At 36.1% G+C, this 26,666-nt stretch overlaps 2 protein-coding genes across 11 annotated transcripts in view; both read left to right on the forward strand.

Annotated features, from left to right (window-relative positions):
* Positions 1-26,666, forward strand: part of LOC130235780 (protocadherin alpha-C2-like) — a 235,343-nt gene that overhangs the window by 75,792 nt on the left and 132,885 nt on the right. For 5 of the 10 annotated variants that reach the window (XM_056466271.1, XM_056466269.1, XM_056466270.1 and 2 more), the window contains exon 4: positions 7,837-10,592. The exons of 1 other annotated variant lie outside the window; for it this stretch is intronic. In XM_056466271.1, the coding sequence (XP_056322246.1) occupies positions 7,837-8,147 (311 nt within the window). In that variant the 3' untranslated portion in view covers positions 8,148-10,592. Of the gene's footprint in view, positions 1-7,836; positions 10,593-18,459; positions 20,928-22,248; positions 24,741-26,666 lie in introns of those variants that run through there. 4 more of the 10 variants (XM_056466258.1, XM_056466273.1, XM_056466257.1 and 1 more) reach the window with 3 other exon arrangements.
* On the forward strand, positions 12,656-15,146 carry LOC130235790 (protocadherin gamma-A12-like). The gene has a single exon (XM_056466287.1). It carries the CDS (start codon positions 12,725-12,727, stop codon positions 14,741-14,743), a length of 2,019 nt encoding a protein of 672 aa, XP_056322262.1. The 5' UTR covers positions 12,656-12,724; the 3' UTR covers positions 14,744-15,146.

Below are 26,666 nucleotides of genomic sequence, written 5' to 3' on the forward strand. Positions count from 1 at the left end.
TAAGCCGAAAATAAATTTTTATTTGTTAAAATTGATTATGACATGCACAGTGTCTAGCCTTAATGGTATGTTGTAGCAAAGATGTAAACAATGGGAAAGGCTGTTTGGCACCGCTAACAATTTAGCTACAAATTCATTTTTTTTTCAGTCAAACAGCTGTCAGCTGACACACACACACACACACGCACACACACACACACACACACACACACACACACTCTTCACCAGCGCGTGCGTGTCTCTCTATAGGCAGCTTTTCTGTGCGTTTAACATCTCAGATAATGAACTCACAAAAGATATGTGAATGATTCATATTACTTACACCTGCATATTCCGAATATATGTGACTGACGTCGTGTAACGCGTTGAGTTAAAAAAATATAGGAGAGCTCGCCTAACTCATGTAGCAGCAGAAAAATAAATCAAGGCTCACACAGGTTGCATCCCACATCTTGTGCTTTACTCTTCTGTCAGCAGTGTCACTGTAAATTACAGAAAATAACATAAAAAAATAACTGTGACGTGGAGCCGATCTGCGAATCGCAGCACATTATGACACATGAGGGCGGGCCTTGTAGAGGAACTAGGAAATCTATCAGTCGTTTTTATGTTAGCAGAGTAGCTGTATATAATCTAAGTGAGATTTATGAAAAATTAGCATGATTTCCTTCAAGTGAAACATGAGCACACATTGCTTTGAATCTTATTAACACAACCAAGCCTTAAAATTACATTCTGGACCACCCCTTTAACTACTCTTCTTTTATTTGATAAAGTTGACTGTGTGGATTTACAGTGTAGCAATACATGAACAAAGGAAAATTAAGACTTGTTTAAAAAAGATTTAAGACCTACAACACAATATTTCAGTAAATGTCTAAGATTTAGATTTTGGAATTTAAGACATTTAAAGACGTTTTAAGACCCCACAGAAACCCTGTTCAAAGAGGCATTAGAAAACGAACACTGCAATCTTTCACACAGTGCCTGTAAAAACTACAGTATATTTAAAACGCAACAATCATACAGTGTGAAAAAGTATTGGTTGGTTCATTGGGTCAGACTGCTTTCTCATTAGAGAGATCTTGGGTTGATTGTTTTGGTATGGATCAAAAATTGATTGCCATGTTCACAAATGCCCAAACAAACCAAGCAAAGGCAGAAAATGCAGCAGATTCAGAAACAACAAGCCAGGTGTGAAAGCATGAAGATTCTTAATTGGCATCTAAGCTTCCATTAAGATACTTTTACATCTGTCATTCATTCATTCATTCATTTTCTTTTCTTCTTAGTCCCTTTATTCATCTGGGGTCGCCACAGCGGAATGAACCGCCAATTTATCCAGCATATGTTTTTTACGCAGCAGATGCCCTTCCAGCTGCAACCCAACACTGGGAAACACCCATACACTCATTCACACACATACACTATGGCCAATTAGCTTATTCAATTCACCTATAGTGCATATATTTAGACTGTGGGGGAAACTAGAGCACCTGGAGGAAACCCACACGAAAACGGGGAGAACATGCAAACTCCACACAGAAATGCCAACTGACCCAGCCGAGGCTCGAACCAGCGACCTTCTTGCTCTAAGGCGATCATGCTTTTGAAAATGCTTTTCCATAGAGAGCAGTTGTCTGCTCAAAATAGCATTGTGTTTTATTGAGCCAGTGCAGGTGTGTTGTGTAAGCTCTGCTATGGCGTTTCTAAAATCTTCCACACAGTTGAGGTCATTGGAACAGGAGCAACAGAAAAGAGGCCAGGCTAGAAATGAGACACAGATGAATGTGACGTAGCAAGCAAAAGATATATGAGGATGCTATACTAGGAGTCATTTAAAAGATAAAGCATGTGGGATGCAGAGTAATAGAGGAGGAAAGGGATGATAGAATGAAAGTGATGCTGAAAGAGAAGAGAGGATGCGGGGGTTGGAGAAGCACAGAGGTTTAGGATTGGCAGACCCCTCCGGTGGTCCTGTTGCTAGGAAACACTGTGTGACTTGTTGCTAGGCAACAGCATTGAATCTTACATACTGCAGCAGGAGCAGCTGGGAGTGGGCGAGCGGGGGTGGGGGAGGAGTTTCCATGGCAACCAGCCATACTCAAAATGGAAGGACGAACAAGGTGTGGAAGAGGAGAGGAAAAGAGAGGAACAATCACCATAGGAAAAAACAAAGGCTTGAGGCTAAAGACCTGAAAGGACCAAAATAGAACACAAAGTAGCACAAATGATCTTATGAGTGCATATGAGATCAGGTTTATTTTAAATGCCTGCATTGATGTGGCTGCGCTGGAGTGCCTTACAGTAAATAATGCTGCTCTGGTTTGCTGGAGTTTGCATAAATTAATTCTCAAAAACCACTAGATATCTGGAATTTTAAAAAGAAATCAGCAGCTATGAGAAAAGAGAAGAAAATCACTTTAAAAATCTCAGGTTATCTCTCGATTTATGATTGTTTTGCGGACAACAATTTTTGTTTTGACTGGCAAACTACTACTACACTAAAAAAGGTGCCATGCTTTCATGCATATTTAACTTTAGACACGATACTATTGTTCATCTGCATGGGACATTTGCTGGAAAACCTTCAAACCACAACAAATGAAAACATTCAGCTATCATTTTCAAAATCTAAGTAACAAAATGTTCATTTTAAATTTGGAAGAATTGTTCTCAATCCTCATGGAATAAAACAATATTAACATTTTACTCAGACCCATACAAAGAAAATCCAGTATATCCACAGAATCTGAGAATTTAAGTGGTCTCTTAATATTTTCCTTAGTTGTAGACTTTTAAAATGATTAAATACTGTATCGTGGCTTCAGATATGGTCACACATTTTTTATTACCATTTTATCAAAATCAACCCGAAATGGACGCCATTAAAGCAGACAATTCTCAAACTAAAATCTGTCAGGTTTTGAAACATTAAATAAGCAAATATTAAACAACAGCATACATGTTAAAATGCATTTCACAGATATGACTTGAGCTATTAATTCATTTTGGAATAAATATCATTTGGTGTGCAGTCAAATAAATGAATGTCATATAAATAATGATTATTATTAATGATAGTAATTATAATGAACAATAATAATTTATCATGAACTTCATAAATAATAATAATACTATACATTATATACATTATATATATATATATATATATATATATATATATATATATATATATATATATATATATATATATATATATATATATATATATACATAATCATTTATTATAAACTTTTTATAGATAATAATAATAACAACAATAATAGTATATACATAATAATGTATAATATATCAGTAATAAATCATATAAATAATATATATACATATAATAATAATATAAATAAATTATATATAAACTAAATAATTTATTATAAACTTTTTCATAAATAGTAACAATAATTATTATTATTATATAACGTTCCTTTTTTATTATTATTATTATTAATTAAAAAATATTTTGAATATGGAAATGTATTATTTTTATAATAATAATTATTATTATTATTAATATTATTATTATTATAATGCTTCACTGCTTATTAAACGTTACATTTGCAGAATAAAGAAATATGATGGAATAAACAGGCAGAAATAAGTTCCTTTTGAATTATTAATAATACATCCTAATACAGCAATCAGAGACATGCTGGTTGGTGATTAAATTGGAAGTTCTTGATAAGGTTTTTTTTTTGCAATTATAAAAAATGTTTTAGAAAAATTGGCACAAGATTTATTAATTTTGACCAATGCATAAACGACAAAAATGCAGTAAAATATTCTTTTGCTTCCAGCCTCAGCGTGCTGATCTTCCTCTCTCTCTCTCTCTTTAGTCTCGTGAGGTTGAGAACTAGCCTGCTCAGTTGACCCGCTCTGACATGAAAGTTGACACACATACATAAACACACACACATTGATATTGCTGCCATAATGAAAGCCACAGGGAGATGGAGTGAGGTGTGACTAACACATGAACACATGAGTTACTCTCTCACTAGAGATCTGACCACTCAGCGAGTAAACGCTACCACTATAAACCACAATTTCTGACCTTCTCAGCCAAATGTGATCTGTCAAGCCCAGGAGGCGACGCACAGCACTCTCTCATTGACTCTTCCCTCTACCATCTGCACACCAAGAGTCTTCTGAATGGATGCAAAGATGGTGTATTTTGAGGACGGTCAAGATTTTCAACAGTTATACATAATGCAGAAATTGCCAGAGGGAAAAAAGAAGCAGTTTGCATAATAACGGCAGGGTATAATATGTCTAAATTTAGATGCATGTCTGACAATTACAACACTATTTGGAGAGAAATAAAGAACTTATAATATAATATTTTCTTATTGTTTCTTATTAGGAAAATAACCTTTTTTTGTTGCTGTTCTATTTGCAACCGCCTGGCAACACCTTAGCAGCCATCTAGCAATGCCATAGCAACCACTGAGAACACTCTAGAAACTGCCTAGCAACACCTTAGCAACCACCTAGTAACACCTTAGCAACCACCTATCAATGACTCAGCAACCACCTAACATCGCCTTAGCAACTGCCTAGCAATGCCTTAGCAACCACTCAGAACACCCCAAACCACCTAGCAACACCTTAGCAACCATCTTAGCAACTGCCTAGCAACACCTTAGCGACCGCCTAGCAACGCCTTAGAAACCACTCAGTAACATCTTAGCAACCGCCTCGCAACAGCTGGGCAACAACCTAGCAACACCTTAATAACCATCTAGAACACCCTAGCAATCGCCAAGTAACCAATCAGGACACCTTAGCAACCGCCTAATAGCGCCTTAGCAACTAGCTAGAATACCTAGCAACCGCCTAGCAATGCCTTACTAACCACTCAGAACATCCTAGCAATGCCTTAGCGAGAAACATGCCAATCCATATTAGAAAGATGCTAACCTATATGTAGTTATCTATCTATGCTAACTGTTTCAAACGTCTTAAACTACTTCAATTATTTAAATTATTAAACTACTTCAAACTTTCAGACAAGGCTTTCTCAAGCCACCTCAAAGTTTGTCTACAAACTTTATTTTTCTAGTTATTATTACTATTTCATTATTATTTCTTCTGGGGAGAAATGCCTACTAAAACTTGAAAAAGTTAATCAAAAATTGTGTTACAACCCACAAGCAGAAATATTTGTATCATTATATTTGTTAAAAATATTAATAAGCCTTAATAAAAATAGCATTTATAAACTTTAATAACTTTAACTTCTAATCTTTTATAATCATAATCACTTATTATTATTTATTAGCAAAAATAGGGAATCATTATTAAGACTATTAATAATGACGATGATGATGATGATGATGATGATGCGGTCAAGATTTTCAACAGTTATACATAATGCATCAGCAGCCACTGGGACAAAAAAAAGAGCAGTTTGCATATTAATGGCAGGATTTGATGTGTCTAAATTTAGACATGTGCCTGAAACTGAGTGCTAGAAGGATCTTAATTTAGTCTAGTTGTAGCACGCACACACAGACACAATCCAGATTGATTTAAGCCGAGGAAAGAATATCAAAATGGATAATCCCCGCTAGTTTTTTTTTTTTTTGGCATTTATTAAAATAAGCCGTCATAATAAGCGTGCAGATCTAAAACAAACAGAATTGCATTTCAGGGCCACGGTGAGATCTAAATAAAACAGAGGAATGAAAGTAGGTCATGGAGTAACTGGTGTGGCAAAGAGCCTTGCTTCTGTAGGGAAAGTAGTACATAAGTCTCTCAGTCTGTACTCTGCTCTCTGTCCCTGTTGGGGTAGTACACTTTTTAAACATCAACATTGTATGAAAGAGCACTCTAGAGTAATGCTGTGCTTGTGTGTGCGCCTTACTTATGGGTTTAGATCAATGTTAAATAAGGAAAGGCAATTATTATTCTCGGAAATTCTTTTGATGTTGATATGTTTTGCCATGCACCTTCAGAAAAAAAAGTCAAAATTACTAGCCATCCTGTGAATTTGTTTTTCTTTTTCAAATATTTCCCAAATTATGTTTAACAGAGCAAGGAGTTATCCACAGTATTTCCTGTCATTTTTCTTCTGTAAAAAGTCTGTTTATTCTGTAAAAACTGTTTTTTTTTCTCTCCAATTTCTCCAACGGAGAGAAGATTTTATTAAACACATTTATAAACATAATAGTTTTAATAACTCATCTCTAATAACTGATTTATTTAATCTTTGCCATGATGAAAGTAAATAATATTTTACTAGATATTTTTCAAGACACTTCTATACAGTTTAAAGAGACATTTAAAGGCTTAACTAGGTTAATTAGGTTAACTAGGCAGACTTTCTCCAGAAGAAAAAATATTATCCAACATACTATGAAAATTCCCTTGCTCTGTTAAACATCATTTGAGAAATATTTAAAGAGAGAAAAAATTCAAAAGGGGGCTAATAATTCTGACATCAACTGTATATATATATATATATATATATATATATATATATATATATATATATATATATATATATATATATATATATATATATATATATATATGTATGTATATATATACATATTTAATTATGTTGAAAAAAGAAGAGTAGACTTTTATTAGCTCCCTTTGATCAAGTTCAAAAGAACAGCATTTATCTGAAATAGAAATCCTTTGTGCCATTATAAATGTTTTTATCATCACTTTTGCGATGTACAGTAATATACAGTAAAATACATATATTATTCTTATTATAGTTAACTAAAACAAAATGAAATTAAAATGTCATTAAAACTATGAATAAAAATTACAATCACTTGTTATATTGCAAATTTTAATTACATAAATAAATATTAATCACCTAAATATTTTCTGAAAAAAAAAAAATTATATATTTCACCAAGCTTCGTTTCATGATTATTTATTTATTTACTTTTTTCATTTGTCAGCAATATTTCTGGCTCATAAAAACAATTAAACATTAAAGCATTAATAAAAAAATATTACATTTGAATCTATATATCATTTAAATGTGGGCGACGCAGTGGCGCAGTAGGTAGTGCTGTCGCCTCACAGCAAGAAGTTCGCTGGTTCGAGCCTCGGCTCTCCCTGCGTTCCCGTGTGTTTCCTCAGGGTGCTCCAGTTTCCCCCACAGTCCACAGACATGCGGTTCAGATGAATTGGGTTGGCTAAATTGTCCGTAGTGTATGTGTGTGAATAAGTGTGTATGTGTTTCCCAGTGATGAGTTGCAGCTGGAAGGGCATCCGCTGCATAAAACAAATGCTGGATAAGTTGGCGGTTCATTCTGCTGTGGCGACCCCAGATTAATTAAGGGATTAAGCCGAAAAGAAAATGAAGGAATGAATGAATATCATTTAAATTGCACACTTTGTTCCCCTGTGAAACAAAATGGTTAGGTGACTGTCTATAGACAACAGTAATTAGTAACTGGCCTGTCTTATTTTTGTGGTTTTGCATTAGGCAACCCAATATTTGACTTTATATAAGAAATTACATATCTTTCCAGGCTTTGTCACCTTTGGCTTACTTGGTACTTGAAAGAAATGTAATATTTAGTAATAACATTGATTTGACAGCACTGAAGAGGCTAATCTGTATAATGAATGAATGTTACTTATTGAACAGAAGTGAATGAATAATAATGACAGATGTTCTGGAATAGGAGGATTGAACTCAATTTTAAAGTTTGCTCCATCGATTCTATTACTTTCTTGTTTAATACTGTAAAGCAGTTTTTAATAAGTTGTAGCTCTGTTATAAATAAAGTAAATAAATGAATGTGAAAGTGACGACAGAATCTAACGTCTGCCACTTTTCTCACTCAGATGGTGAAGGAGAGGGACAGCTGTCTCCTCCTGTTGGAGCTGGAATCAACAGTAACAGCTGGAGCTTCCGCTATGGCGCGGGCCCCGGATACGGCCCTCCACAAGCCCTGAAGCCGGGAGAGATTCCCCCTGAAGCCTTCATCATCCCCGGCTCTCCGGCCATCATCTCCATCCGGCAGGACCCAGGTGCCGTGGATGATAAGGGCGAGTTCATCACTTTCGGGAAGAAAGAGGAGTCCAAGAAGAAGAAAAAGAAGAAGAAGGAAAAGAAGGACAAGAAGGATAAAGGGAAAGATGATGGCGAGGAGTAATGAAGAACATCCCACTACAATATTAAAGCTATCAACTTGCGTTTGTAGCAAAATGATGACAGAAAGAGTAAACCAAAAATACTGAAAACGTAAAGAGAGGAGAAAATCCCTTCAATATACCATATCTACCAAGTCCAGGCTGAAAAGAGTTCGCTCTATGTGCAGACACGTATAAATAACACAAATTAACCCAGTGAACATTTACATGACTATAATTGGCTATTTTTATAGTTCTAATCCATCTAAGAAAGACTCTACAGTCTACAAAATAAAAACCCAGACACTCACACCTTGTAAATGATATTTTCATCCACAACAAAGGACGTCCCTCTCTCTTAAAAGGATCAAACTAATTTCCAGTTAAACTGGATATGAACTCATCCGAGAGTTTTCTCTGCCTTCGTCCCTCATCTTCATATGGGAAAGAAACAACCTCCCCGGGCCCCCATCTCACGTCCTGATCTGCAAGGAATAAAACTTTCCAGACACAAATTTGACTGCACCTTCATCAGAAAGACCAGTGTCTGATTTCTATAGCAGATCTAAAAGCAAGAGATGGGAATGTAGCAGTCAAATCAACTCCCGAAATAACCTAGAAAAGAACAAAGAGATCGCTAACGCTTCTGTCCTGCTCCCGAACAAATCTCAGAGCGACACTTTACTCAGCATTCTATGTAAGAGCAATCCAATACTCTAATACAATCCAAAATTATGCACATCTACGAAATAAATGATGCATAAACCTAGAGATTGTTGCTCTCTAAAGCATTACAGGCTGTCCACACTTTGGACAGCTAAAGGACTGAAGCACAACAGCCTCTCAAAAGTCTGTAAAATAGTGCTCATCGCTTCATTTAAAGAAAAAAAAGCCGCCAACTTCCTTTGCTGCAGTTTTGAATGTTTGATAGCCGTCATCCCACTTTCCGCCAGCTTTACGTCTTAGTCCAGCTTACACCCTTTGCATCTCTGATGATATCCGAGTTTGTTCCCCAAGTCTGTAGAAATTGTACAACGGGTGCTTGTTGTTTCATTTCAAAACTCACTAAATTGATTTGAATGTTTGATAGGCGTCATCCCATTTCTTGCCAGCTTTACAATCATAGTCCAGCTCTCTTTTACCTACAGCTTGTAACTAACATTGCCATCCTCCCTTTATCAGACGTGCTGTGCTGGCCTCATGTCAGTACTGCCCCCTGGTGGTGCGTGTAGTATAACGTAACAGGAAAGAGCAGAAAAAGAAGCCACTCCTTCTGCAGGAAACATAAGCACATGTACTGGCCCCTACATCCACGTATAAATTCAATATACACCCGTGTTTATGCTTTGACAGCAGTGGAGCTAACCGTGGACTATGCAGCTATGCTTATGGAGGAGTTTAGCCATGGCGTTTGGTGCTTTCTAGGACGATGATAGAGGGTAGGCAGAGATTAGACTGAGGAATTATAGCAGAGGGCAGTATAGAGTTTTTCTACTGTATATAATTATTATAGAAACATAGCTTCATGACATAGTCGATTTTTGTAAATAATGGGAACATTTTCTTAGCATTCGGACATCATGATTAAGGTTTCAGTTCGTTTTCTTTCTTTTTTTAGAGGGAGCACATCTCTTCCTTTCTTTAAAGATACTGTTAAGTAACGGAGAGATGTTTGTGCTGCTATGAGGCCGTTTCATCACACATACACACACGCACACAGACACACTCCAGTCTCTTTCAGGTGTGGTTCAGTGCTGTCAGATCACCAAGTGACTGTTTTGCATGTTAAACGCAATTAAAAACAGAAATTATATATAGATATTAATGAACAGATATGTTTTTTCATAATTATTTTTTCTCGTGTATAACAGAACCGGAGATGCGCATCATCTCTGCTTGAGTATGGAGATATAAATCAGATTATTCACGCAGGCATACACTGATTGCATACATGCAGTGAGCGTAAAAAGAAGACACAGAAACGATGAAGGGATCTGTGGCGGTCAACATTGACATTTACATTCTAGGTATATGTAATGCTGTAGTGTTATGGTCTAAATTGCTTTTCTTTACGATCTTATGATTTTTTGCAACTTGAAAGGATCAATCCTTCGTTTTGTGCTAGGCTTTAAAATCAATAACACTGTAATGTGAAACAGTTCATACGTCCCTATGATATAAACCTCTCCCTTCAATAACAAAATGATAAAAAAAATTACAAAAATGTTAAAAACGATTAAAAAAGAAAATAAAAAGGTCTATGTATTCTGCTTGTGTGTGGTAATTATATATCAACTCATCCAGTGCCAAGGTGGCACTTTGCTTTTGACTTTGACGGTGCAAATCTGTTGGACATTTTTTGTACACCTGCTCATCAGTGTAATGGTGTTTATTATTTTATATTACTTTAAGAAATCTGGTAATGTGTTTTGTTTATAAATCACAAATAAAGTTTTGTTTCATAAGTATTTGAGAGTTTTGTGTGGTTGTTTTTGTCCGTCTAAATTTTTAGTGACCCAGAATTGCTTTTCTGAACTAACAATAATACCCCTAAAGCATTTTATTAAAACGTTTTATTATAAAACTTCCCAAAGTGAAGCTAATGTTTGAACACTAGGTAACATGTTCATTTGACTCTTAAACTGGGTTCCACAAAAGAACCCATTTTAAATACCTAAAGTATTTTAACACCTACAATGCCTATGCTATCTTTAACAGCTAAATTCTCAAAGATTTAAGAATGTGTTAAAAGCTCAAGAACTATTTCAACACTCTAAAATTTCCATGAATGACAAAGATTCTCTGTGGATCTATCAATGCTTAAAGAACCCTTTTAAAAGTGTATTGCAAGATTTTCAGTGGACATTCAAAATCAATAATTGTTCTTATAATACAGCTTTTGAGAAACAATATAACGGCAGACTTGATAAAATGGGGAAATAGTTTTTTCTTTGAAACTGTTATCTGTCGGATCATCTGATGCAATTTTGATAAATTATTTCTTCCTGTTCAGTGTGCACATTTAGCACAAAGGTGAGGCTCTGGATTTGAATGCCGGATGTGTTCAGTTTAACAGAACAGAAAATTATTGTTTCATTTGAATTTTGCTTGTTGGAAAATATAATAGAATTTCTTACATATTAGACAACAATTTAAGACACCAAATGGAATTGTATCTCACTCTCTTCCTGTGTGTATATTCCTGTGTGTGTGTGTATATATATATATATATATATATATATATATATATATATATATATATATATATATATATATATATATATATATATATAAAATCAAGGATACCCTCTTTTTAAATATAATGCATAGTTTCAGCTTTGTCTGCTCTTGCACTTTCCATTCCAGGCGTTTTGTACCGAGGCGATAGATTGTGCTGTCCATGGTGCTGAAAACAAATGCGTTTGTGAAACGTAACGTCTGTGTGTGATATGAACTACATGAATGCATGCTTGTAAAGCTGAAAATTATACTGAAATTTCTCGTCAATGATATAAATGATTACAAGAAACAATGATATAAAAGATTACAACAAATTCTTTAAAGTATAAACCATTTTAAAAACGTAATCACATGACAGAATACAGTACCAGGAACCAGTTTTAATGCTTTTGAAATAAGCCTATATTCAAACAATACAGTAAAAAACATTACCATGAAATATTATTTTATTTAAAATAGCTGTTTTCAGTGTAATACATTTTAACAATCAGCATATCAGAATGATTTAGAAGAGTCATTCGAGATTGATATAAACTGATGAAAACTGAGCTTTAGGTCATATGAATAAAATACATTTTTAATACAAATTCAATTACATTGAAATTATATTAAAAGTATAGTTCAGCCAAAATGAAAATCGTCATCATTACTCACCCTTTACTTGTTCCAAATATGCCTGTCTTCCTTTCCATTGATGAACAAAAAAGGAGAGATTGTGAAAAAAGCTGGAAACCTGTAACTATTGTCTTCCATACTATTTATTGTTCCTAATATGTAAGTCAGTGGTTTAAGTTTGCAGCTTTGTTCAAAATATCTTATTTTGTGTTCAACGGGGGAGAAAACTCAAGAGGTTTAGAATCATTAAGGTGAGAAAATAGTTAAAATTTAAATTTTAAAAACATAAAATTAACCATATAAAACAATGATTTATTATTAAAAAATAAGCAATATAAACTTTTTTTAAAAGAAGCACTAAAAATCTTTATTGGATAGTATTTATGTGGCTTATCTGCAGTAAAATGCACTGTAATGTTTTATTTAGATTAGGCTACCGAGAGATTTGTTTAAAGAAATCTTCATTTTATAAAAGGATACAGTTATATGGTTATATCAGAGACTATATTTTAATCAACAGTTTCTGAAATATTACACACCGCACTTGTGGTTCGTTTATTATTTATTATTCCTTTAACCACACAGCGTCGCTGTTGACTAGCTAGTTTTGAACAGAAGAACCCACCCATTTGGTGCGATTTTCTTCTTCTTTTTTCTATTCTGTTGATAAGATTTGTCGAAATAGCAGTGCTCTGACTGTCCATGACACAAATCAATTGTATGAGTATTATTACACAAAGAAGACATGGCAAAAACGTCTGAATTGTGCTTGGGAAAATGGCGATTATGGATAACATCGCTTCTTTTCTGCGTTACTGCTGCTGATCTTCGTTATTCTGTGCCGGAGGAAACAAAGACAAAATTTGTTATTGGAAATCTAAGTAAGGATCTTAAATTGGATTATAATCGCTTGAGATTTCGCAAGGCCCGTTTGGATTACCAAGGGGACAGAAGGTACTGTGAAATAGACCTAGATTCCGGGAATCTTTTTGTTTCGGAAAGGATTGACCGAGAGGTGCTATGCGGAACTACCTCCCCCTGCATCCTGCACTTTGAATTTATTCTTGAAAACCCTTTAGAGCTTCATAACATCGCTTTAGAGGTCCAGGATGTCAATGACAACCCTCCTGTTTTCCCCAAAGGTTCGATAAAGCTTGAGATAAGCGAAGGAGCTACGACAGGAAGTAAATTACAACTAACTCGTGCACGGGATTTGGATGTGGGAATGAATTCGGTTCAGACATATATTCTCAGTCAAAACAAACATTTTGTTCTCGATGCGAAATCAAGCAAAGACCGGTATGTGGATATAGTTTTGAAAAACAGCCTGGACAGAGAAACAAGGGGGGAGCATTCTTTGGTATTGTCTGCTGTAGATGGCGGAAACCCTCCTAACACTGGAACTGTTGTTATTGAAGTGGTTGTAATTGACGTGAATGATAATGCACCATTATTTTCGCAGCCTTTGTATAACGCTCGGTTATCTGAAAATTCAGCACTGGGAACGTCTATCATCAAAATCACGGCTACCGATGAGGATGAGGGCGCAAATGGAGAAATAACATATTATATTAATCACCTGTCTGACAACACAAAACAGTTGTTTAAAATTGACGAAAACGATGGGGAAATATCAGTTATTGGACAGCTGGACCACGAGAAGGCCTCCTCATACGAGATGGAAGTGCAAGCAGAGGATGGCGGAGGTCAGACGGGCCACTGTAAAGTTGTTATTGAAATAGATGATGTCAACGACAATGCGCCTGTTATATCTGTAAAATCTCAAAAAAATCAAATCCCAGAAAACACAACACCAGGCACCGAGATAGCCGTAATAAACGTAAAAGACCTAGACTCGGGAGAAAACAGCCGGGTTAGTTGTTCCATTTCGCCGAATCTGCCATTTCAGCTACAGCCATACATTAAGTCTTATTTCATTCTCACTACAAGTAGTTGGCTTGATCGGGAACAAATCGATAATTACAATGTGACAATAATCGCAACCGATGGAGGTATACCACCCTTATTTTCCAACATTTCTCTGAACATACAAGTTTCTGACATCAACGACAACTCCCCTAGATTTGAACTGCAGACCTACGTCATTTATATAAACGAAAATAAGCAATCGGGCACTTCTGTTTGTTCTGTCAGTGCAAATGACCCAGACTGGAGACAGAACGGGACTGTACTGTACTCTCTGGTACCCAGTGAAGTCAACGGGGTCCCAGTGTCCTCATTTCTCTCTATCAATGGAGATACAGGAGTGATTCATGCTGTGAGATCATTTGACTATGAGCAGTTCAGAAACTTCAGTGTCAAAGTTGTTGCCAGAGACAATGGTTCTCCTCCACTCAGCAGTAATGTGACTGTCAAAGTCTTTATAACAGATGAGAATGACAACTCTCCACAGATATTATACCCTGTTCCTGATGGAAAGTCTGTAATGACTGAAATGGTTCCTAAAGCGACTCTCTCAGGCTCTCTGGTGTCAAAGGTGATCGCTGTAGATGCTGACTCTGGACAGAATGCATGGCTGTCCTATCAGATCTTAAAATCTACTGATCCGGGACTTTTCTCTATTGGTCTCCATAGTGGAGAGATCAAAACTCAACGAGACATTTCTGAATCTGACAATATGAAGCAGAATCTTGTTATTTCAGTGAAGGATAACGGCCAGCCGTCTTTGTCTACAACATGTGTTGTGAATTTACTGATTTCTGATAATCTTTCTGAAGTTCCTGAACTTAAAGATATGAGCTAGGAGGACAACAACTCTAAATTAACCTCATACTTGATCATTGCATTAGTTTCCGTCTGCACTTTCTTCCTGACATTCATCATAGTGATGCTGGCAGTGAAGTTTTGTCACAGGAGAAAGCCCAGACTGTTGTTTGATGGAGCAGTTGCTGTTCCCAGCGCCTATCTGCCTCCAAACTATGCAGATGTGGATGGAGCAGGAACTCTCCGCAGCTCTTACAATTATGACGCGTATCTGACAACAGGCTCGCGCACCAGTGACTTTAAGTTTGTGAGCTCGTATAATGAAAACACACTTCCGGCTGGTGGGACTCTGGAGAAGAGTGAAATCGATTTTAATATGTTGCGCCTGTCTGATGTAGGGGAATGTACCGAGGTACAGTAAATGCCTGCTTTGATTCTCAAGCTTGTTTGTAATTTATCTTGTATACGCAGCTACAAAGGACGCACAGACACAACTGATGCCATCCATTCTACAAACATGTTTTAGATTAAATTTTTTTTATTGTTTTTATTTGCTGAAAAAAATAGCTGTAAATTATTTCAGTTTCCAATGTTTCCAATGTCTTTAAACAGTAGTTCCAAATATACAGTTATTTCAGTTTATATTCCTGAATTATTAGTGAAAACTCTTGACTATGCGTATCCTCTAATCACACAAGTAAGTAAACAAACCTCGATTATTAATTAAAATTTACTTAAAAAATGTTGTGTAGACCATGTCCAGTAATCTTTAAATATTAAATTATTGTGCTGACTTATTTAATATACTGTATATTTCATTGAAAATTAACGAACATCTTACCTGTGTATATTCTAACACCACACCATGTGTCGCTGTTGATGCTAGATGCTTGTATCTTTTGGTCCACCCACTTACTTTGCATTAGCTCGTATAACTTACTTGGTCAGACCAGCTTGATTTGGCTTAGAAACAGTTGAGTTTGATGGTAATGCTTTATTTCATAAACAGACACTGACATTTTCCTTGACGATTAAAAACAATGGATTACATGCAAATGGATGCGTTTTTTGGAAAGTTATTGTCGTCTATTCACTCGCCGTTACATTACGCTTGAGAGATATTCCTTTTCAGAGGAAATTAAGCCAGAGTCATTGGTCGGAAAATTTGTAGAAGATTTAAGAATAGATAAAATACCTTTTTATTACGGAACCCAAGTTTTGAGTTTGATGGAAGAAATCGCTATTGCTATTGGGGCTATTGCGAAATCGACGCACATAATGGGCAATTGATTTTAAGTGAAAGGATTGACCAAAAAGAGCTCTGTGGACAAAAACAATTCTGTCAACAATGAAAGGGTCCCGGTTTTCTATTGACGAGTCTGTGGATCCAGACGGTAAATTCCGTACAAGGATTTAGACTCTCAGACAATGCTGATTTCAGTTTAGCAGTACAAACAAATGCGGAAACTAGGAAATACGCAGAAATTGTGCTGGATCACTAACTGGATCCTAAAAAATAAGACAAACATTTTATTATTTTGACAACCTAGTTATACAAATCAATATTTTGGACATTCAGCTATTTTCTGTTGCTGATTTAATCTAAAAACAAATGTAGTTCTTTGGTAAAAGTCTAGAGAATAGATGGTCTAAAAGTGTTAAAAATATAAGTTAGTGTAAAACTTTTTGATTAATGCGGTGAATAACATTCATTCATTCATTCATTTTCTTTTTGGCTAGCCCCTGTGTATAACATTCTTTCATTTATTTAAAATTGTTTTACTTGTTTATTAATAGTTATGAAGTTACTTCAGTGCTTTTTTAGTGTTTGTGAGGCCAAGTTTCAAGTGAGGTTTCAAGTTTCAGCACCACACGCCTGGACAGCGATACTGCTATATTTTGTTCTTAATCACTATATGCGTAAACATTTCAAATTGATTTATAAAGTTCTGCCTATAAATGTATGAAAAGTTATACAAATTAATATTTTGGACATTCATGATAATAAATCATTTTTTCTTAGTCAGTATATGAAGTAAGTGTCCCTAAACATCGTCCGTTAGATCCAGCTGTGGTTGTTGTTAGTGTCAGTGATGCTGGTAAAGAAGCACACGGAGATGTTACTTATGAATTAAAACAAATGGCAGCGAAAGCAAAAGAAAAATTCAATTACAATTGACCTGAAATCAGGTGTAATAATAATTAAAGGATTATTCAACACTCCCTCATTTGGGATCCTGGTTAAAGCAAAAGATGGCGCTGATCTAGCAGCTACTTCTAAAGTAGTACTAGACATCACTGAATGATAATGCTCCTGTTTTTATGGGTAAATCCCTTAAAACAACGTTTAAGAAGGATACGACTGTGGATTCAGAAGCTGCCGTTACATATGTGAAGTGCATTTTGTGGGCTCGTATGATGAACATACACTTCCTGGTGGTGGGACTCTGAATAAGCACCATAATATTGAGTTTGGCTCAAGCATGATAACACTAAACGTTAAAGAAAATGAAAGTGAGTTAAGACATGGTTAATTTCTTTGTATAACATCTCATGTTCCACCACTGGTTTCACATTTTAAAAATATATTTGCATTATTAATATCACTATACATCGCTGTAAGGTATTGCCTGTTAAAAAGCCTTAGTGGTAATATTTTTTTTCTTTTTTTAAGAATTCCCCTATTTTTAGTTATATATTTGTATGAACCATTATCATCTCTCTTGTTTTTCCTTGGCTTTCATGCTGACTTCTTTGTGAATTATATTTGCTCCTTTTTTATTAAAGCTATTTCAATTCAAGCTTATTTGTGTAGCTCTTTCATAATAGTTATTGTTCTAAAGCAGCTTTACAAAAGGTGCACGTTATTACATCACGATAAAAAATCAAAAAGTTAAATTTAGATTGACAACAGTAGTAGGACGACATTTTTATGTTAAACGAGTAGAGTTCTTGCACACCTTTAACAATAAAGAAACCAGTTTAAAAAAAAAATACAAGTCAGTTTTTAAATTATGTTTACCTTTGTTATTTGATTGTGTGTAAATTGTGGCCTCCAATTTTGTTTAGAAATGTATAAAAACTAGCTTTTATTATAGCTGAGTTTGTGCAATACGCTTTTTAGCATTTTTCCTCTTTGGTAGCTATTTTCTGTTGCTGATTTAATCTAAAACAAACGTAGTTCTTTGGTAAAACTCTAAAGTATATGGTCTAAAAGTGTTATAAACTTCACCCATTTAAAAGTGACAATACCTTGAAAATATAACTTAGTGTAAAGGTTTTTTATTAAAGCGGTGAATAACATTACTTTGATTATTTAATATTGTTTTGCTTGTTTATTTAATCGTTATGAAGTTACTTTAGGGCTTTTGTTTGTGTTTGTGTTTGTGGGGTCTCCTAGTTTCAGCACCACAAGCCTGGACAGCGCCTGTGCTATATTTTGTACATAAACACTGTATGCGTAAACATTTCAAATTTATTTACAAAGTACTGCCTATAAATGTATGAAAATAGTTATTTACACCAACAGTGTAAAACTCACAGCAAAAATGGTCCATATAAGCTGTCTTGACAGAATAATGAAAATAATGAAAAGAATAATGCAATGAACAGAAAAATACTCAGAGTGTCGCTATTCACTAAGACTGTAGATTAATGGTTTTCTCCTCCCACACCTAAGGTGGAATAGGAGCTCTGTATGACAGAATAAACGCTACATAAAATGGAGTAATCGTCCGTCGACACATGCTAACTTAATGGAATAGGTTTTCAACCATTTAAGAACCTTTTTGGGTAGTTGGAATATTTCCAAAATGAACCGTAGATTATATTCAGTCTCTTTCTTTGCGTTTTTCATGGCTCTCCTTTTATTTCTTCTGAAAATTGCGTCTGCAGATCTGAGCTACAATATTCCTGAAGAAACGAAGCGTCACTACGTGATTGCAAACATAGCCAAGGATTTCAAGATGGATGTTAAACAATTATCTGCTCGTAAAGCTCGCATAGACCCGGAGGACAGCCGTAAACGGTACTGTGATATTAATTTGAATACTGGTGATTTATTCGTGGCAGAGACCATAGACCGAGAGGAGCTTTGTGGATCTAGAATGTCCTGCATTCTCAATTATGAGCTCGTCCTGGAAAACCCTCTTGATGTGCACCGTATAATAATTCAAATTCAGGATATAAACGACAACACGCCTCGATTTCCAAATGAGCGCATTAACTTGGAAATCACAGAATCAGCAGGTAAAGGCCAGCGATTCCGTTTGGATGAGGCACATGATTCAGACATCGGGAAAAATTCTATCAATAGCTACACACTGGAGAAAAATGAACATTTTGTACTGACTGTACATAATCCTGCAGATGAGGGTAAATATGCCGAACTCGCATTGAAAAAGGAGTTGGATCGTGAACAGCAGAAAGAGATGGATCTGATACTCACAGCTACTGATGGTGGTTCACCGCAGAGGTCTGGTACTGCTGTCATACACATCACTGTTCTAGATGCTAATGATAATGTGCCAGTGTTTAGTCAACCTGTCTATAAGGTCACTCTGGCTGAAAACACTCCTTCAGGAACAGAAATAATCAAAGTGAGCGCCACTGATGCTGATGAAGGTCCGAATGGAGAAGTGACGTATGAATTCAGCCGAATATCAGACAAAACTGCTAAGTTATTTTCTATTGATAAGACAACAGGTCAAATTTTGGTAAAAGGGGAAATTGATTATGAAATTGAAAAGAACTATGAGCTCGGAATTCAAACCAAAGATGCCTCTGGGTTAGCATCAACTGCTAAAGTTATCATAGATATAACTGATGTTAATGATAATCCTCCTAGAATCATTCTTAAATCTTTGAATAACCCGATACCTGAAAACTCAGAGCCAGGAGCTGAGGTGGGAATCATTAATGTTCAAGACAAAGACTCGGGAGAAAACCGTCAGATTCGTTGTTCTGTTCAGCAAAATGTTCCTTTCAAACTGAACCCATCTGTTAAAAACTATTTCTCTCTAGTAACGACAAAAGCTCTAGACAGAGAGACGGAATCTGATTACAACATTACCATCACAGCCACAGATGGGGGATCTCCACCATTATCCACCTCCATGACAATCCATTTATTTGTCTCAGATGTGAATGACAATCCTCCTGTATTTGAGCAGCAGGCCTACAGTGCTTATATAAGTGAAAATACCAAAACAGGCACTTCTGTTTGTTCTGTCAGTGCAAATGACCCAGACTGGAGACAGAACGGGACTGTACTGTACTCTCTGGTACCCAGTGAAGTCAACGGGGTCCCAGTGTCCTCATTTCTCTCTATCAATGGAGATACAGGAGTGATTCATGCTGTGAGATCATTTGACTATGAGCAGTTCAGAAACTTCAGTGTCAAAGTTGTTGCCAGAGACAATGGTTCTCCTCCACTCAGCAGTAATGTGACTGTCAAAGTCTTTATAACAGATGAGAATGACAACTCTCCACAGATATTATACCCTGTTCCTGATGGAAAGTCTGTAATGACTGAAATGGTTCCTAAAGCGACTCTCTCAGGCTCTCTGGTGTCAAAGGTGATCGCTGTAGATGCTGACTCTGGACAGAATGCATGGCTGTCCTATCAGATCTTGAAATCTACTGATCCGGGACTTTTCTCTATTGGTCTCCATAGTGGAGAGATCAAAACTCAACGAGACATTTCTGAATCTGACAATATGAAGCAGAATCTTGTTATTTCAGTGAAGGATAACGGCCAGCCGTCTTTGTCTACAACATGTGTTGTGAATTTACTGATTTCTGATAATCTTTCTGAAGTTCCTGAACTTAAAGATATGAGCTATGAGGACAACAACTCTAAATTAACCTCATACTTGATCATTGCATTAGTTTCCGTCTGCACTTTCTTCCTGACGTTCATCATACTGATGCTGGCAGTGAAGTTTTGTCACAGGAGAAAGCCCAGACTGTTGTTTGATGGAGCAGTTGCTGTTCCCAGCGCCTATCTGCCTCCAAACTATGCAGATGTGGATGGAGCAGGAACTCTCCGCAGCTCTTACAATTATGACGCGTATCTGACAACAGGCTCGCGCACCAGTGACTTTAAGTTTGTGAGCTCGTATAATGAAAACACACTTCCAGCTGGCGGGACTCTGAATAAGGAACACAATATTTATTTCGGCTCAAGCATAATAACTCTAGACGTTACAGGAAATGAAGTTGAGGTAAGAGAGTTTTAAATGTATTGGTCTTTCTTTTGTTCCCTTTTTGTGTCCGTTTATTGCACATTTTTGAAAGATTTCCCATACTTCAGTCGTTAATGCCTTTCCATGTTAATCAAATAATTTAAAAGACAAATTAATTCTGTTCGATTTTATGTTCTCTCTTTTTAATGCGTTTTAATATTATGCGTAATACGGGTTTACATTGGTCAAATTCAACTGCAATTTTCTGATCCTTCCTGATTTGATATAATCTAGACTTTATTTTACTGTGTCCTGGTTTGTCTGTTAAATCAAATCTTTTAAATTCCATTTCATTACATAAATTAATATATTTGTTATTCATAAAACATACTTTATTTGGGACATTTATGCAAATACTTCATTTAAATAAGAACAATCTATATTATTTATACGTTTTTAATGTTTTTGTTTTGCTTCCCAAATTTCTGTAAATCTGTAAATACTCTTCAGATAGAATGTTTAAACAGATCCAGATCCGACATCAACTTTTTTTCTCATATCATACTCATTTTGCACACTTTTAACAGCTTAAAATAAGACGGATTAAGGCATAACCTATTTTGAAATAATAATAATAATAATAATAATAATAATAATAATAATAATAATAATAATGAGTAATATATGGAATTTCGTTCTCTTGATTTAATTTTCCTTCTGGAAATTTTCTTAAATTTTCAGTCTCGTTATCTGCTAATTGTCTAAACCATAATTAAACTTGTGCATTTGATCTCGTCCACCTTTAACAGTTGCATGCGGTTTTGTTCTTGGTTCCTTTTGTTTTAAGGTATATTATCACTGTAATATTAATCGTAAGAAGCATGGTGTTTCATTTAACTAAAAAAAATAGCTAAAATAAAAATAGATAAATAATAAAAATAAAATATAAAATAAATAAATAAATAAAAAAAAAATTAATAAATACGTTTTGACCTGACAAAAATTCAACCCTTTTAATATAGAATCGCATTTCCTCATTATAATTTTTATTTTTTTCGATTTCATAGTACAATCTAACATTTCCGTACATCTGGTTTCAGCACGTGAACAGCGTCTTTGTATTTCAGCACACTGTGCATACAATCATCAAAACAATTCCATCTGAATTAAACAATACATAACAGCACATATTTTGTTAAGTAACTGACTTTGGTGTTGATTCTGTCTCTATTTAATCAAATAATGCTGCAATGATCAAAACATACTCGGAGTGTCGCTATTCACCAAGACAGATGCGTCTCTCCTCCCACATAAATATGTATTATAAGCTCTGTCTGCTTGAATAAACGCTGCAAAAAAATGGAATAACCACCAGTCGACGCCGATCAAAATACTAGGATATTCTTCAAAGAGCAAATTACTGCTGAAGCTGCAACAAAAATGGAATACGCATTATTTTGGGTCCGTTTCTTTACGTGTTTTGTTGCTGTCCTTTTGCTTCCTCCGAAAACCGTCTGTGCTGATCTGAGCTACAATATTCCGGAAGAAACGAAGCGGCAGTATGTTGTTGGAAATTTAGCCAAAGATCTCGGGATCGATGTGAAACAACTGTCTGCTCGTAAAGCTCGGATAGACACGGAGGACAGCAGTAAACGGTACTGTGATATTAATATGAAAACTGGTGATTTAATCGTAGCAGAGACCATAGACCGAGAGGAGCTTTGTGGATCTAGAATGTCCTGCATTCTCAATTATGAGCTCGTCCTGGAAAACCCTCTTGATGTGCACCGTATAATAATTCAAATTCAGGATATAAACGACAACACGCCTCGATTTCCAAATGAGCGCATTAACTTGGAAATCACAGAATCAGCAGGTAAAGGCCAGCGATTCCGTTTGCATGAGGCACATGATTCAGATATAGGGCGTAACGGCGTCAATGGCTATTTGCTGGAGAAAAATAAGTACTTTTATTTAAATGTGCATGACACTGCATATGGAGGAAAATATGCTGAACTCGTGTTGGAAAAGGAGTTGGATCGTGAACAGCAGAAAGAGATGGATCTTATACTCACAGCTACTGATGGTGGTTCACCGCAGAGGTCTGGCACTGCTGTCATACACATCACTGTTCTAGATGCTAATGATAATGTGCCAGTGTTTAGTCAACCTGTCTATAAGGTCACTCTGGCTGAAAACACTCCTTCAGGAACAGAAATAATCAAAGTGAGCGCCACTGATGCTGATGAAGGTCCGAATGGAGAAGTGACGTATGAATTCAGCCGAATATCAGACAAAGCTTCAAAACTATTTTCCATTGATAAAAAAACAGGACAAATTCTGGTAACTGAAAAAATTGATTATGAAAGTGAGAAAAACTATGAAATCGGAATCCATGCTCAAGATGGCTCTGGATTAGCATCGACAGCTACAGTTATCATAGATATAACTGATGTTAATGATAATCCTCCTAGAATCATTCTTAAATCTTTGAATAACCCGATACCTGAAAACTCAGAGCCAGGAGCTGAGGTGGGAATCATTAATGTTCAAGACAAAGACTCGGGAGAAAACCGTCAGATTCGTTGTTCTGTTCAGCAAAATGTTCCTTTCAAACTGAACCCATCTGTTAAAAACTATTTCTCTCTAGTAACGACAAAAGCTCTAGACAGAGAGACGGAATCTGATTACAACATTACCATCACAGCCACAGATGGGGGATCTCCACCATTATCCACCTCCATGACAATCCATTTATTTGTCTCAGATGTGAATGACAATCCTCCTGTATTTGAGCAGCAGGCCTACAGTGCTTATATAAGTGAAAATACCAAAACAGGCACTTCTGTTTGTTCTGTCAGTGCAAATGACCCAGACTGGAGACAGAACGGGACTGTACTGTACTCTCTGGTACCCAGTGAAGTCAACGGGGTCCCAGTGTCCTCATTTCTCTCTATCAATGGAGATACAGGAGTGATTCATGCTGTGAGATCATTTGACTATGAGCAGTTCAGAAACTTCAGTGTCAAAGTTGTTGCCAGAGACAATGGTTCTCCTCCACTCAGCAGTAATGTGACTGTCAAAGTCTTTATAACGGATGAGAATGATAACTCTCCACAGATATTATACCCAGTTCCTGATGGAAAGTCTGTAATGACTGAAATGGTCCCTAAAGCGACTCTCTCAGGCTCTCTGGTGTCAAAGGTGATCGCTGTAGATGCTGACTCTGGACAGAATGCATGGCTGTCCTATCAGATCTTGAAATCTACTGATCCGGGACTTTTCTTTATTGGTCTCCATAGTGGAGAGATCAAAACTCAACGAGACATTTCTGAATCTGACAATATGAAGCAGAATCTTGTTATTTCAGTGAAGGATAACGGCCAGCCGTCTTTGTCTACAACATGTGTTGTGAATTTACTGATTTCTGATAATCTTTCTGAAGTTCCTGAACTTAAAGATATGAGCTATGAGGACAACAACTCTAAATTAACCTCATACTTGATCATTGCATTAGTTTCCGTCTGCACTTTCTTCCTGACGTTCATCATACTGATGCTGGCAGTGAAGTTTTGTCACAGGAGAAAGCCCAGACTGTTGTTTGATGGAGCAGTTGCTGTTCCCAGCGCCTATCTGCCTCCAAACTATGCAGATGTGGATGGAGCAGGAACTCTCCGCAGCTCTTACAATTATGACGCGTATCTGACAACAGGCTCGCGCACCAGTGACTTTAAGTTTGTGAGCTCGTATAATGAAAACACACTTCCGGCTGGTGGGACTCTAAAATCAGTTCAAAGTGATTCATTTGGAGCGAATGTTGTCACTCTTATTAACACAGAAGAGGCAGAAGAGGTATGAATACTATTAAATGATATTTTCTCACATTGTCATAAATACACTAAGGAAAAACGGCTCTAAACTTATAGCACAATACATTCATTCATTTTCTTTTTGGCTTAGTCCCTTTATCAATCTGGGGTCGCCACAGCGGAATGAACCGCCAACTTATCCAGCATATGTTTTACGCAGCGCATGCCCGTCCAGCTGCAACCCGTCACTGGGAAACATTCATTCACACTCATTCACTACAGACAATTGAGCCTACCCAATTCACCTGTACCGCAAGTCTTTGGAATTGTAAGGAAAATCGGAGCACTCAAAGGAAACCCACGCAAACATGGGGAGAACCTGCAAACTCCACACAGAAATGCCAACTGACCCAGCCGAGGCTTGAACCAGTGGCCTTGTATCTGTGAGGCGAATTTGTTACCCACTACGCCACCATGCAGCCTAGCAGAACCCATTTTGATGCTAAATAAAACCTTTTCCTAAAGTTCCATAAAGAAATATTTTTAGTGCTATATGAGACCTTAAAAAGTAATATTTTTATTAATATTAGCATTATTATAGGTGGCATGGTGGCTCATTGGCTAGCACTGTCACCTCACAGCAAGAAGGTCACTGGTTTGAATCCAATTGGCATTTCTGTATAGAGTTTGTATGTTCTCCCCATGTGAGTGTGGGTTTTTTCTGGGTGCTCTGGTTTCCCCCACAGTCCAAAGACATGCAGTACGGGTGAATTTTATAAACTAAATTGGCTGTAGTGTATGAGTGTGTGTGTGAACGCGAGAGTGTATAAGTGTTTCCTAGTACTGGCCTGGTGTTGTGGCTGGAAGGGCATCCAATGCTTAAACATATGCTGGATAAGTTGGCGGTTTATTCCGCTTTGGCGACCTCTGATAAATCAGAGACCAAGCGAAAGGAAAATAAATGAATTAACAATAAACATGAATAAATGCATACATAAATAAGTAACAAGAAAGACAGGAATCTCCTCTGTAACACCTTTATGTGCGTTAATGCCTTTATGTACGTATTCCCAACGCATTTGGTTGGCCATATGTAGCGTTTTTCTCTCGGCAGATGATATAAAATTACGGTCCCACTTTATATTAACTGGCCTTAACTAACATGTACTTAAACAGAAATTAATAATTCGTTACAATGTACTTATTGTGTAAATACATGTTTTTACTGTGTATGTATGCTTGATTAAATACCTGTATGTAATTACATATATAATTAACATTTGTAAATACACTGTTGACCATCCCTTACACCTTAACCCACCCTTAAACCTACCCATACCACCAAACCTGTCCATAACCCTACACCTATCCCAACTCAAGAGCACCACAAGTGTTCTCAAATACATTATGAACCCAGTAAGTGCATTGTATTTATATATTGATGCAAGTACATAGTAGTTAAGGACACTTAATATAAAGTGGGATCAAAATTACATAGCTTTTGGTATACAGAAATTATTTTAAAGTTAGAGGGTGTCTCTTCCATTGGTTTAGGTAAAAAATAATATGTTTATGAAGACCAAAAGTAGCAAAAATGGACAGTATGTGATATAGTTGTTACAGTAGAAATGATTGAGAAACAAACTGCACTAATATGCATGAAACAATGCTTAACAAATGCACAAATAATCATGAGTTAATGTATAACTCAACAGATCTGATTACATGTGTCCTAAAAGCGGAAAGAAAAAAAAAAGATTGCAAAAAGAAATGTTACATTTTGACAGGTAAAATGTACAGACATTTAAGTAAGAATGAACTTACATGTTGAGAGAGTGTTGACCAGCTTTGTAATAAGATGGTCAAGTTCAAGAAAACCTTGAATGAGGTGCTTTGTCAGTTATAGATAAAAACAAGGGAAATAAAGAACCCTGAGCACACATGAAGCACGCATATGTGGCCAAGCCTA

This window comes from Danio aesculapii, chromosome 10 (assembly GCF_903798145.1).
Source record: "Danio aesculapii chromosome 10, fDanAes4.1, whole genome shotgun sequence".
Taxonomy (NCBI): Eukaryota; Metazoa; Chordata; class Actinopteri; order Cypriniformes; family Danionidae; genus Danio; species Danio aesculapii.